The sequence below is a fragment of the Gouania willdenowi genome, chromosome 4 (assembly GCF_900634775.1).
Source record: "Gouania willdenowi chromosome 4, fGouWil2.1, whole genome shotgun sequence".
NCBI lineage: Eukaryota > Metazoa > Chordata > Actinopteri > Blenniiformes > Gobiesocidae > Gouania > Gouania willdenowi.
Window position 1 is genome coordinate 9,874,872 of NC_041047.1, and position 13,548 is coordinate 9,888,419.

General features: G+C 37.8%; 1 protein-coding gene across 1 annotated transcript; it reads right to left on the minus strand.

The window, feature by feature from the left end:
- Nucleotides 1-392: 392 nt before the first annotated feature.
- pgm1 (phosphoglucomutase 1) lies at nucleotides 393-13,311 on the minus strand. Its single transcript, XM_028444598.1, has 11 exons — nucleotides 12,963-13,311; nucleotides 8,693-8,855; nucleotides 8,466-8,609; nucleotides 7,400-7,525; nucleotides 7,131-7,321; nucleotides 5,571-5,725; nucleotides 5,378-5,493; nucleotides 5,152-5,287; nucleotides 3,563-3,746; nucleotides 3,334-3,468; nucleotides 393-992 (listed from the first exon to the last, which is right to left on the minus strand). The coding sequence occupies exons 1-11, from the start codon at nucleotides 13,206-13,208 to the stop codon at nucleotides 903-905; spliced, it is 1,686 nt and encodes a 561-aa protein (XP_028300399.1). The 5' UTR covers nucleotides 13,209-13,311; the 3' UTR covers nucleotides 393-902.
- Nucleotides 13,312-13,548: the final 237 nt, after the last annotated feature.

Here is a 13,548-nt window from a genome sequence, read left to right on the forward strand (position 1 = left end):
AATGTGGAGGATAAAGAAATGTGTTTTAATGTCTTGAAATAAATAAACAAATGTTGCATTTGTTACAAGGTGAATACATTTTATAGACCTTTTGATTGTTAGTAAACATTGTGACTTATTTTGTTGGGCGGGGCTTAGACTGGAGGCAAAACCACAATCGTCTTTGTTTTTTCTGAGCCCAAGGGTCCGCTGGAATCCTATAAAACTTTAATTTACATACACTAACGTTATTCCTCCTATTCTGGCACCCAAACACACAAAGCTGTAACATTAATAGCCTCCACCGTCTTTAGCCAGCGGCGTTTCCCGTTTTTGCCTCCAGGCACGTCAATAGTGACGTAGGCCATTAAGGGTTCTATTGAAACTCATTTAAGGCAAACCAACAGTCAAACTTCCTTGGTGTATTTATTTTTTATTTTTTTATTTATGACATGTTAGTTCACGATATTTCCCTCGTAGCTCAGTAGAAGAGGCCGTTGTGGCGTTTTGGAAGAAGAGATGAAAGGAAAGGCACGAGGGTAACTATGGAGACGATGGAGGGAGAGGATGGAGTGAGGCTGCTTTAGATCCTAAGGATGAGCTCAGTTTGGCAGTTTCATAATAATCCATTAAGTGTTCAGGGACAGTAATATTGCACATCACTGTAGGCGCTTGTAATTCAGAATATCCAGCATTTCAGTCGTTAGTTTTAAGTGCTCAGTTAGTCATTAATGAGTTAATCATTTCTACAAGTGCATCTGTACTGGTCCTAATCAATAGAAAAGGACTAAGGTGTAGCCTAAGGTTTTAGTTGATCATAAACTGTCCCAGGAACATGAATAACTGAAGCTAAGATGACATGAAGCAGCCCCACCCCCCCCGGGTAATGTCCTGTTGCTGAGTGCCAGGGGCAGGAAGAGGAATCATGTGATCACAGTGGGCCCAGTGCGCCCAGTTTTCTCCTGTAGCTCAGAAACCTTCAGGGCAATGTCTACCAGTGGAGCCAGCATCACCTGGACAAGGAAACACTGTTCAGGCAGGAGGTAGATGGTTCCATGAATACATTTTACAGCCACAACACAAACGTATTCCCAGTTTAACAAGCAGAGCATATAGACTTAAGGCACAAATAATTTACTTGTATGGCTTCATACTTTTATTCTACTGTTGCTGCCATCCAGGACTGAATCATAACCTAAACACTAGAACGGACATGGGCTCGTCTGTGAACGGTCGCATTTACAGACCTTGGAGTCGCTGTTAGCTTACCAATAAACAGGAAGAGATTCGTCACCTTTACAATACGTATTGACTAGGCCACTGGGAATGAGGCCACAGGTCAAAACAGGCTGACTTGATAATAATGTATCATGTTTTTCTGCAGTCAGTGCCTTCTCCTCGTCCTTCTCTCTCTGCTCTGTTTCAGGTGTCGTGAAGCTGATGATGGCAGTTCCTGATCTGTGGTTCATGACTCAACTAGTCTGAGACACTCTGATGTTCTATCTCTCTATCCTGTTCTGTTGGTCCTTCTGTCCACTATCCCCAACCAGTCAACGCAGATGGCTGCCACCTCTGACCCTGGTTCTGCTGAAGATTTCTACCTGTTAAAGGGAGTTGTTACTTCCCACTGTCGCTAAATGCTTGTTCATGTGGATCTTGTTGGGTTTTCTCTTTCTTATTATGAATTTTATATTTTGATAAGCACATTGAGATGACTTTGTTGTAATTTGCGCTATACAAAAAAAGTTGAATTGAATCCACGATATAGTTTAGACCAGGGGTGTCCAAACTTTTTGAAAAGAGGGCCAGATTTAGAGGTGAAAATGTGTGGGGGCCAAACATTCACCCTGAATCTCTTTGAACCATTATCAAATGGAAATAAACTATTTAATGAATTTTGTATTGCAAATGGAACACTTCTCATTTATTCATATGGAACACAAATCTAAATAAGTTTATATCAAAAAAACTGCCTCTTATATGTGGAGATCACAAAATGAAGAAAACGTATGTCTGGAAAAAAAAGAAAAAACTTCCTGGAATATTAAATATATCTAGGTTCATGTGCAACATCACATGTTATTCATTATGAAATGCTCACTGTAAATTAAAAACATGTAAACACCAACAATTATCTTATTCAGTGAAATATAAAATTGCTTTTTGTATTTATTTATTTATTTTTACTGTGATCAATGGTGCCGACAGGCCGCATATTATTGATTTCATGGCAGAGGCTGCGAGCCAATGGAAATTTGAAAACGGGCCGCAATTGGCCCCCGGGCCGGACTTTGGAAATGCCTGGTTTAGACTTAAGCGGGTTGTGAATAAAGCCTTCAGTCCTTTTTTAAAATAAATCTTTGTTTTTATCTCACATCTATGAGTCAAACATATTAACCATTAGTTTTATCCTTTTTAAGACTTAAGAGCTGTACATTAAATAAAAGAAACAAGTTGTGAGCATGTGTGTGTTGCGTCACTGTCATGTAGCATACTGTGTCTAACCAAGTGTTTCTCAACCTTGGAGTCGTGACCCCATGTGGAGTCAAATAGAATTCAAATTGAATCACCTGAAATGTCTGATTATTGATGAAAAAGAAAAATTACTGATTAAAATTAGTTTTACTATTCTTTTTCACATAATTTTAAACATTTATTCAATATCTTAAAATTCTGAAAAATAATGCAGTTAGCAGACAAAACATAAAAAACTGACTTTGCATTTCAATTCACCTGCACTTCGAAGTAAAACCAAGTTGACCCATAGATGTAATTGAATAATTCTTTTTGAGACCATTTCAACCATTGTGGCCTTCAGAATCAGCTGTCAAATGAATATATTCAATGTTGCATATGTTATAAGGTAGAATAATTCAGGCAGGACATCGGCAAAGTGTTTCACATGTATAAATGACCTAATTATACATTTCCTCTTTTTCCTTCCAAGAAAATTTATTAAATGTACCAAAAAATTTCTCCGTCAGGTTTAAAAATCTCAGAATGTGTTTTTGCTGATCTGTCTCTTGCCTCCGTACGTATCAAAGGCTTAAATCTCCTTTTCATGTACCACATCATTGTCTGGGTTCATGATTTCACTTTGAGTTACAATGTATTTATTTTGGCTGCAAAAAGCTGCCGTAGGTCAAAACGATGCCAACACGCTCCACATTGACTGGAAACATCTGGTGGCTGTTCTAGATCTTCATCCAGAGCATCATTTGTGTCAGAATGTACGGTGAGAGGAGCAGACATTCTCACTGTTAATCATTCTTTCTTTGCTGGATTTTTCACCTCATTCAGAAATCTTTAAAAAAAAAAAAAAACTATTGTGGGAATACAATTCATTTTTCTGACCTGAGGATCCTGGTATATTTTCTTGGGGTCCTTTTCATAGCTGTCTATGTACAGCCTGATGGTCGCTCCGGCACTTCCTGTTCCGCTGAGTCGGAAAATGATCCTTGAACCATCGGAGAAGATGATTCGTAGACCCTGAGGGAGCGAAAAGGAAGTAAAGATGAAATAAACATTCCCACTGATTATTAAAACATGACTGACTTAAAAAGGTTAGGGAGTTGTAACTCACCTGGTTTTTGGACACACTTCCATCCACAGGGTCAGTGTAAGCAAAGTTATCAGCGACGGCCACCTCGTAACTTTTATCACCTGAAGTCAACTTCTTTCCTATGAATGATGGCTCGAACATCGTAGTCTCCAAATCTTTGATCATTTTATTGGCAGCGTCTGAGTCCACCTCCTCGTAGTCGTACCTTGAGGAGGAAAGTTAGTGCAAACATTAAAAAAAAAAAGTGTGATTTGTGCATTTTTTTGTTGCTTTAAGGTCTATTTGAAGAGAAAACAACAATGTGACATGTTAGCATTTGTTATTGAATGTTTTTCCTTGGTTTCAAATCTGGAGCCTACTCTGGTGTCCTGCAGGTTGTTTAGTGGCCACTATGAGGTGCTATTAACCATCACGTTAACAAAGGGTTTACTATGCACTACAAACTTAACGAGTATATATTGTCTACTATAAGTATAGTTAGGATGATTAGGAAAATGACCAATCCTACTGAAGTATACGGTACTTCCAAGTTTCCCAAGATACATTTCGAACCTTCAACAACAAAACCCTGAGGCACACTGAGGCTAAATATCTGTTAATTCTCCACCTTTGAAAGTTCTGAAAACATTTTATGCGAGAAAGTGACCAAATATAATATTAACATGTGGTCATTTGATCCATAAAACTTGTTTCATGCTGACATTTTGGAGACCCACCATTGTGCTACTGACAAAACTTCCAGTTAACTTCAAAACAAGAGTCCAATTTACAGAAGCCTTAAATGCTTTTATTTTGAAAAGGGGATGTTTGAATTCTACTGAGATTGTTTACACGTAGCGACAAAAATAATTCATTTGTTTTCAAAGTGAACGGACACGTGTTTTATTTGTTTAGGTTAGGGTGATAATCTCAGTACAGAGGTAAACTCAAACCGTGACACCGGTCCCAGGACAGTTTTACATTCTGCTTGCAATGCATCGTGGGGCAGTTGAGTATGACTAGTGCCTACTGTGCATACTTCAAAAACATCCTGATATAGTATACATCCTGGTTTTTCTCATATAATCTTTCTATACTATCTAATGTGAACGTACTACTCCACCTCTGCAATATATCAAGATTTCTATTTTGGTGATACAGAAAATTACAATATCGCCTTTTACGTTTTATTTAAGCTTTTTTCTTTTTTAATTGAATTACTTGTTTTAAGAGTTATTGCTTTCACTACTTCTCAGAACAATATGTAAAGCACAGTTAAATGGATTTCTGAGTGAGTTCTAACCCAGACCTTCTCCTAAATAAGCCACACTACAGAACTCACTCACACGTGCTGTCCCTAATAGGAAAAAGAGTCAAAAGTGGCACATGTTGTGCAGCTGTTTGTTAATAAATGTGTCTGGTTTAAATTTGCTGATACAAAACATGCCACATGGAATTGTCTTTCTGGTAAGACTTTGAGTTACATGTATTGAGTTTTATATTGATTATCGCCATTTTGAGAATAACAGATATCAATTTTGGTCCATATCACTCAGCCATATGCATTACATACTCTTTATAAAGACGTTAGTATGCAAATTCAAACACATCCACCCTGATCTGTTCCCGACCTGGTGAAAAAGTTTCTTCCAAACTTCTGCCAGTGATCTTTCATAATCTCCTCCACGCTCTGCTTCCTGGTGGCCAAGATTGACAACCACGCGAGCACCGCCCAAAGGCCGTCCTTCTCACGGATATGGTCAGACCCTGGGTGGTGATGCAGGGCGAAAAACGAGAAGCCCAAATATAACAAAACCTTTGTTGTGTGTTCAGAGATTTTGGATCACGTGCTCGTACCAGTTCCAAAGCTCTCCTCTCCACACAGAGACAGTTTCCCAGCATCCATCAGATTCCCAAAGAACTTCCAACCAGTCGGTGTCTCGTAAAGCTGCATCTGCAGAGCTTTAGCGACACTGAAACACATCGGCACACGTTAATCACATGCCAAACAGCAGCTCTGATATGTTGACAGAGGGAAGCTCTTGTTTACTTGTCTAGGGCTCCACTGGTGGGCATACTGCGGGCCAGGCCTTTCACACCCGTTTTCTGAAAGTATGGGATACTGGTGATGTTGGCAGCAATGGCCGCCACTGAGTCCGAAGGGTTCACAAAGAAGCCATGTTTACCCAGCACCATGTTACGGTCCTGAGGGAGAGAAAGTCACTTCTTAGAGCCTTTGAAACAAAACAAAAATAAAAACAAAGCTTAAAGATCAAAATCAACCAGCGTTGGGGTCAATTGCAATTATTTCTATGTTAAGGTTTCGTTTATTCAGACAAGGTTTTTCAGGAATGTAGTAGTTCTCTCATAAGGAAAGCATCAAAGCCATGTAGGGATACATCAAAGCAATCACCTCTGAGGAAGACTTGCAGTTGACAGTCAAAACATGTCGGGAGAGAAATTTTCCTGAAAAACCTTGTTTAAATAAATGAAACCTTACAGTGCATTTCAAAAAAGACAAAAATAACTTGCTGGATGGATGGCATTTTTTCTTCAACTACAATTGAATTTCAATTATTTTCCACCTGAAAGTCAATTACAATTATGTTCTCAATTACTTAAGTTCATTTTCAATTAATCACAATTACTGAGCCAGTAATAAATGACCTCCATAAAACGTAACCCTGCTCTTGTGTTAGCATCTCTTATGATAACACGTCAGTTTTGACCCGTGTCTTACATCAGCTGTAAAATACACTAAAATATTATCCATCATCTAATTTGTTTCTCATCTCTTTGTTACCTTATTAGGCTTCTTAATCAATGGAAATATTGGTATTAAGATTTTTGGTGTGTCAGTATAGCCCTCTGTTAAAATGTTTTTAAAATGATAAAATGATTTAGAAGAGAAGTGACGGGTGGTGGTAAAAGTTGATAAAACATATTTTAATAATTGTTAAATAACATGGTTCCACATGTTTGTGTTTAATTAGATTGTAATTGACTTTGTAATTCTATTGAAAACTGTCAATTACACTTACACATCAATTACAATTATAATTGTAATTATAACTAATTAAAACATGAAATTAATGTTTTAACTAGGGCTGAACGATTATTGCATGTGCAATATTATAGCGACATAATAAAAGGCAATTTTCTAATCTCAAAGGCTGCAATTTTTATTTTATTTATTTTTTGTCTTGTACTGTCCTGTTAAGTTCAAAGAGTGTTCAAGAAGTACAGTCCACATGTTTCATGAAATGTGAAGTTAGATTTGTTTGCTTTATTATTGTAATCTGTGCTTTAACATTTATATTATACATTTATTTAAAGTTTAAATAAATCTAAAATTGCTCATTATGAAACAGACTGATTTATTGCTTGTGTTCATTGAAAAATACATGACAATAGGCCCTTGAAAAAATAATCGCATATTTAATCACAATCAAAATAATGAGGAAAAAAAAAAAAAAAAAAAATTGCATATTGATTTTCCAAAATTGTTCAGCCTTAGTCTTAACTGTAATTAATTACCAATTACATGATTAGAATTATAATTGACCCCAACCCTGGAGGCTAATTTCCCCTTCTACAACCCATCACTCACTCCGTCACCATCAAAGGCAGCACCAAAGTCGTACTTTCCGCCCTTCATGGCGTTGACCAGGTCAGCAGCGTAGGTCAGGTTGGGGTCTGGGTGGTGACCACCAAAGTCCTCCTGAGGGACGCAGTTGACTGCAGAGTCTGCAGGAGAACCCAGTTCCTCACACACGATCTTCTTCACGTACGGACCAACCACTACGGGGGGGGAGAGAGAGACAGTCACCCAATCTTTCCACTTTCTCGAACATCCTCTGTAGGTATTTTACGTCACACCTCCGTGCATAGCATCCAGTCGCACGTTAATGTGGTTGGCTCCAGAGAGAAGCTCCTTCAGTGCAGCAAAGTCAAAAATGCCTCTGAGCATCTCAGCGTAGGCCTCCACGGAATCCACGATCTCCACTGAGCAAAACAATGAAAAATGCTCAACATAACAGACTTTAATGTTTAACTGTTACATAATCACTTTAATAAGGCACCATTTATTTTCAAAGCTACAATGTTTTGTCTTGTATGACCATTTCTTCTTCTGTTGAAGCAATATTAGTGTTTCTGGGGAATACACCTCATAGCAGTGCTTCTGGCATCGTGTGGCGCCCCCTGGGGTGGGAAATAAGGTATAACAGGTGGGGGCGCGACAAACAGGAGGGAATTTTCAATTTACTCCCAATCTTCTTAAAGTACTAGTGGCATGATAAAACATGTTACTTTTAATAGAAAAATTTAGTTAATGTTTGTAGGCACATGGAGTGGACCAATAAAACAAACGTTTTATGACAAAAAAAACAAAAAAAAACTTTTCATTTTTGTCACAAATTGAAAACAATGTTTCATCATTTCCTGTATTTTAGACTGTTGCCCTATTACATTTGTTTTTATGCTGGTAATTAGTTTCATTTATTATAAAATATGATGTCAGTTGTTCCCGAAAATATGTGTCATTTGTCAGGATAATTTGGGGGGCAATGGGTGCAGGTACCTTTGAGAACCACTGCCCTAGAGAGGGAAGCTTAAGAAAAGAGGAACTTTGGGAGAATGGGTGGAATTAAATAAGAATATGGCTCCTTTTTTTCCCCCCAAATATGTAAAATTTGTTAAAACCATTGTTAAATGCACATCTTGTAATATTGCTTTACATAATTGAAAATAAACTGACAAACTGAACATGTAGGATAAAAACTACAGAAGTTCTAAAGCACACTCATTAGAAAACATGACCAACTTGTATACAAAAATAAAATTAAAATCAGGGAATTTTAAATGTATCAACAATCTGCCATTACAGTTCATTCTCCACTACAAGGTCACCTTAGAGTCAAACACTCAACTCTGCTTTGCATACCTATGAGTGGCTTAAAAGAGTCCACTTCAAAGGTCTGCTTCCCGATCTTGGAAATATCCACTTTGAGTTCTGGACAGATGTGAAACTCCTGCAGGTTTTTGCTGATCTCAAATATTTTGTTTGTGAGGCCTTCAGGAGCAGGTCCTGGAGACGAGACAGAACGTTAGAGGGGAACCTTAAAACAGAACAGTAATCTATGTAGAGGTTATATAGGAACGCCCTCCCACCTCCACTGGAAATGTTGTACTTGATGCCGAAGTCTCCGTTGGGGCCTCCTGGGTTGTGGCTGGCGGTGAGGATGATGCCGCCCACTGCTTTCATCTTGCGGATCACGCAGGAGACAGCCGGGGTGGACATGATGCCATTCTGACCAATCACAAGGTGATTAACCTGCAGGCAAGAAAAAAAAAAAAAATATATATATATATATATAGAATTTTGTTATACAAAATACAAAAACAACAATCTGATGATTTTACGTGATAAATTCTACATCTATAAGGCTAAATTCCAGAAAATGAACCCACACTTTACAGTATTTAGTGTTAATCACATAGAATCCATCAATTTAATCAATAATAAGTGTATCTACACATTCAATTTTATAAATGATTTATTTAAAGATTAAAATATTGACTGCTTTGCCAACTTTAACCTAGACCCTAGGTTCCCAAAGTGGGGTACGCGATGGCACTACAGTAAGTAATTGAGAAAGAGAGAGAGTGGAAAAAGAACAAATAAAGTGTCAGTCTTGGTCTCACCCCAGGCGTGAGATGACTGGAAATGATAAAAACTGTAGAAATAAGTCTATTCAGGAGCCACTAAATCAGTGTTTTTCAACCTTGGGGTCATCTGAGTTTAAATGGCATCACTTTTTAAGTATCCTTTAATAAAAATAAAACACAATTTTAAACAACTACATTTCTATACTTTTGATATCAAAATGGGGTCACGATCCAAAAAAGGTTGGGAACCACTGCACTAAATACCGTTTCTTTCCACTTATTTACAAAATGAGATTCTTTAAAATGTGTGTTATCACTCATTTATTCCAACATTATGATCTGTAGTTGTTTTTAAATAGTTTAAGCAAAATGTTGTAGTCAGACAAAGGGGGACGAGAGCTAAAAGTTTAACAACCACTGACCTAGACTCATCTACTATATTACCATTGTTAATGCCGTCATGTTGGATACACTTACTGTATTTTGTACAGTTACTAAGAAACATAAACATACTGTGCATAACATTTAATAAAATAAATAAAAAGCCTGCAGGCGAGAACAGGATTGGCTACCAATTAGAAAAGAGGAAACTAGATAATTAAACAGTATTCCATTTTTTTTCTTAACATCTTTTTGTGTCGCTTCAGAAGTTTGACACATTTGGCAATTTTTTTTAATGTCAAAAGCACATTTCATGCTCAACCCAACACTGCACTCCCATCTCCATCATCTCCATGCCATGTTTTTTTTTAAATCCAAGTTTCCTCTGGTCGTGTATAAAGTCAACATCTTCTATTTTAAGATCAAATTAACACTTAAAGCATCAAAGGTACAGCAGACCAAAGGACAGCCAATGGGGACAGAGCGCCACCCTGTGGTCAACCAGTGTAAACACCTGATGCTTTGCTCACTGAAACCTGCACAATCATTGATACGTCAATGAACCAATAAAAAACTAGATGAAAAATGCTCTTAAGAACCAATTCATGATAACTCATTTATCTAAATCAGAGTTAAATTTAACAGCAAGTTTTGATGCAGTTTTAGTCTTAATGAAAACAACTTCATCCTATGCAAACACGACTATTTTAATTACAGTAGTTTTGGTCAACTGCATTATATTAACATTTTAATTGACTAAATCTTTATGTACCTGTAATACACAACACAAGAGTAAATATAATCTATGAATACATTTTTAAAGATTAAATTAGTACTTATCAACCCGATATTGGATGACTTGGATTTGATGTGATCAATGTGTGCGACCACATGTTCACATGAGTTCTGATTGGATTTCGTACCATGTGACAAAACCATTAGGGATGTCCCGATACAGCTTTTTCACTTCCGATACAATACCGATATTGCAGCCTTGAGTATTGGCCGATACTTATATCAATCCGATACGATATCAGCACGAATCTTACATACTTTTATTACTTATTTTGTAGTGTGGAATGTTAGAAAAGACTTGATCAAGTGATGTTACTTCAACAGAGAACAATAGTCAGCAACAGTAGGTCTGAGAAAAACTGACCCATTTATTATTAACCAATTGTTACACAAATTTGAACATAATATCTACAGTATTGTACAATTGAATAAATATAATATGATAAATACCGGAGGTTTTAGATACAGTCTGACAAAATCCGATATTCGTTTTCTGGCTGATATCGGACCGATATCAATACTGGATCGGACCCTTAAAAATTATAGTTTAGTTTATATTAGTAAGATATATGAATATCTTTTGATATAGTTGAAGTCAATTATTTTAAAAAGTGTCATAAAAAATAAAGACTTGATCAACTAAAACAGATTTTTTTTTTTTTTTAGACTGAAACTAAAGAGAAAAAAAGTCAATGAATACGTTTAAAAACTACATAAATGTGTGTAAACAGTTTGTGCAGCACACATTCACCACTATTGTCCCATTTTAAGTGTGTTGTAATTTACTTTGTGTAAAAGCCATGAACAGCTGTGGCTCCATTCCTGTCTGTTAATTTGAGTTTGTTTAATAAATTAAAGAAAACTCAGATACAAATATGTGGATGTGTCACAGATGAGCTCAGCATTGAAGGTCAGCCTCATCCCGCAGAGCCACCATCATCATCATCATCATCATCCATACGGTTTGTGCTGCAGAATGTGCACAGTGTGTGTGTGTGTGTGTGTGTATCCTGCTGAGTGCTCTTTTTTAAGGGAAAAGTTAAGGGAAGATTAACTGCACACCAAGCCACCAAATGTTCCAATAATGTCCCCTTAATGTTTGTGCTTTAGAGACGAAGCGAGGTTGAATTTAGTGCATTCAAAATATTGGTGTCAAACATACGACCTGTGGGCCAAACAAACAAATTAGAATTATTGGGTTTGGCAGAAATATTTTTTCAAATATAATTTTCAGAGAAGCTGATATTGCACGCAATTGTATTTACCATTAAAAGGACAAAGTTATCATTTATAAGTAACTGCTCCCACCAACATCGTATTTACTTAGTAAAGCCGTTTCCTGATCTGCAAAATGAAATTAACACCAGTTCATAGTTTGGTAAAGTGAGAAGCTACATTATGATTTAAAAGTTAAAAAAAAGACCTGCATTTCCTTTCAGTTTATTATAGCTTAGGATTGAAGTCTCATAAAAAGTAATAAAAGCTTGCACTTTTTCCTATATTTATATCATCTTTCACCACGTACTCTAGTTCAAACCAATTACGTATATTTCAATCCAAATTATTATTACAGTTGTGTTGATAACAGAAAGGTCAGGTTTCAGAGGACACTCAGCGCTGCTCCATCACATCTATATATTTAAACATGTCACATAAACCCTCTCCATTAAAACATACAGGTGAAACGTTACTTTAATGTACTTGTGTCCCGATCCCATAATGATATTAGTCTGATTATCTGATGTGCAACGTTAGAAATATCAATACCATATCATATAAGAAGTGAAAGTTGCATTTTATTTGGGACACCCCTACTTTGGTGTCAACCAAATTTAAACTTAAGTGCCACTCTTGGCTTTTTCCTTTGGGTAAGAACACACTCAGCAATTTTAATGCTGTTCTGAGAAGTAGCAAAAGCAGCGACTCATAAAACAACAAAATAGGTTGTTGCTATTGCCACAAGCCACACGTTTAAAGGAGCAGTCCCTAAGAATGGCGTTAAGGGTTCCCTTAAGTTTTCCCTTAGCTACACATTTGGAAACTTACTTCCGTGTTGTCGCCCCCTTCTGATGGTTATTAGTAGTGTGGATTATAAATGATAACTAATGAGCTGCAGCTGAGGACAAACTGTCCTTACACAGACACACAGTAACACACAGTGACAGACAGTGACACACAATGACAATAACACAGACACACACAGTGACAGACAGTAACACACAATGACAATAACACAGAGACAGTAACACACAGAGACACACAGTGACAGACAGAAACACACAATGACAATAACACAGAGACAGTAACACAGTGACAGACAGACAGACACACAGTGACAGACGGACAGACACACAGTGACAGACACACAGTGACAGTAACACAATGACAGTAACACAATGACAGTAACACACAGAGACAGACAGTAACACACAGAGACAGACAGTAACACACAGTGACAGACAGTAACACACAGTGACAGACAGGAACACACAGTGACAGACAGGAACACACAGTGACAGACAGGAACACACTGTGGGCTGCAGGACACGGACGTTCGTTAAAGGTCGCCATCATGTCCTCCTCCTCACATACTGACCCCGTTGGCAGCAGCGATCTGAACGATGAGCTGAATGGCTTCTTTCATGAAGAACCTTCCGTCTCCTCCGACTACCAGCGTGGCCGCCTGGCGCTCTGCGGGCTCGATGACGGAGATAATGCTCTGGATGAAGTTCTCCGCGTAGTGCTGGTTCTGCTGGAACACGGTCACCCGCTTCCTCAGCCCGCTGGTCCCGGGCTTCTGGTCGGCGTACGGCCGGGTCTTCACCGCGGTGATCTTCACCATGTCGTAACCGTCAACGAGCACCGATGGTCGGCCTGTGTTGATCCGCAGTGAACTGAAGTCCTCCCGGTCCTCACGTACACACCGGGCCACGCCCCTTTCACCGAGCGGCCTCCTCCGATTTAAAGAGACAAGCAGGCACCGTGGAGGTGTTCCTCACAAACACGGACAACACAAATGTACAAATACACCGTGTATCTACAAATCTATAATATATTATCAACTATAAAATAAATTTGAATGGTTTTTAAAGACACATGTTGTTGTATGAGAATGATTTACAGTGTAGCGCTGTAGATGACACTTTATAGATGCAGAGATGATTAATTTAAGGACTGTCCCT

Bases quoted from the DNA above. Each gene is read 5' to 3' on its own strand.
- pgm1 (XM_028444598.1), bottom strand. From the start codon at position 13,208: ATGGTGAAGATCACCGCGGTGAAGACCCGGCCGTACGCCGACCAGAAG. The intron at 8,610-8,692 runs GTGGGAGGGCGT...TCTCGTCTCCAG, and splicing joins GTACAACATTTCCAGTGGAG to GACCTGCTCCTGAAGGCCTC. The intron at 5,288-5,377 runs GTACGAGCACGT...ATCACCACCCAG, and splicing joins AGAGGAGAGCTTTGGAACTG to GGTCTGACCATATCCGTGAG.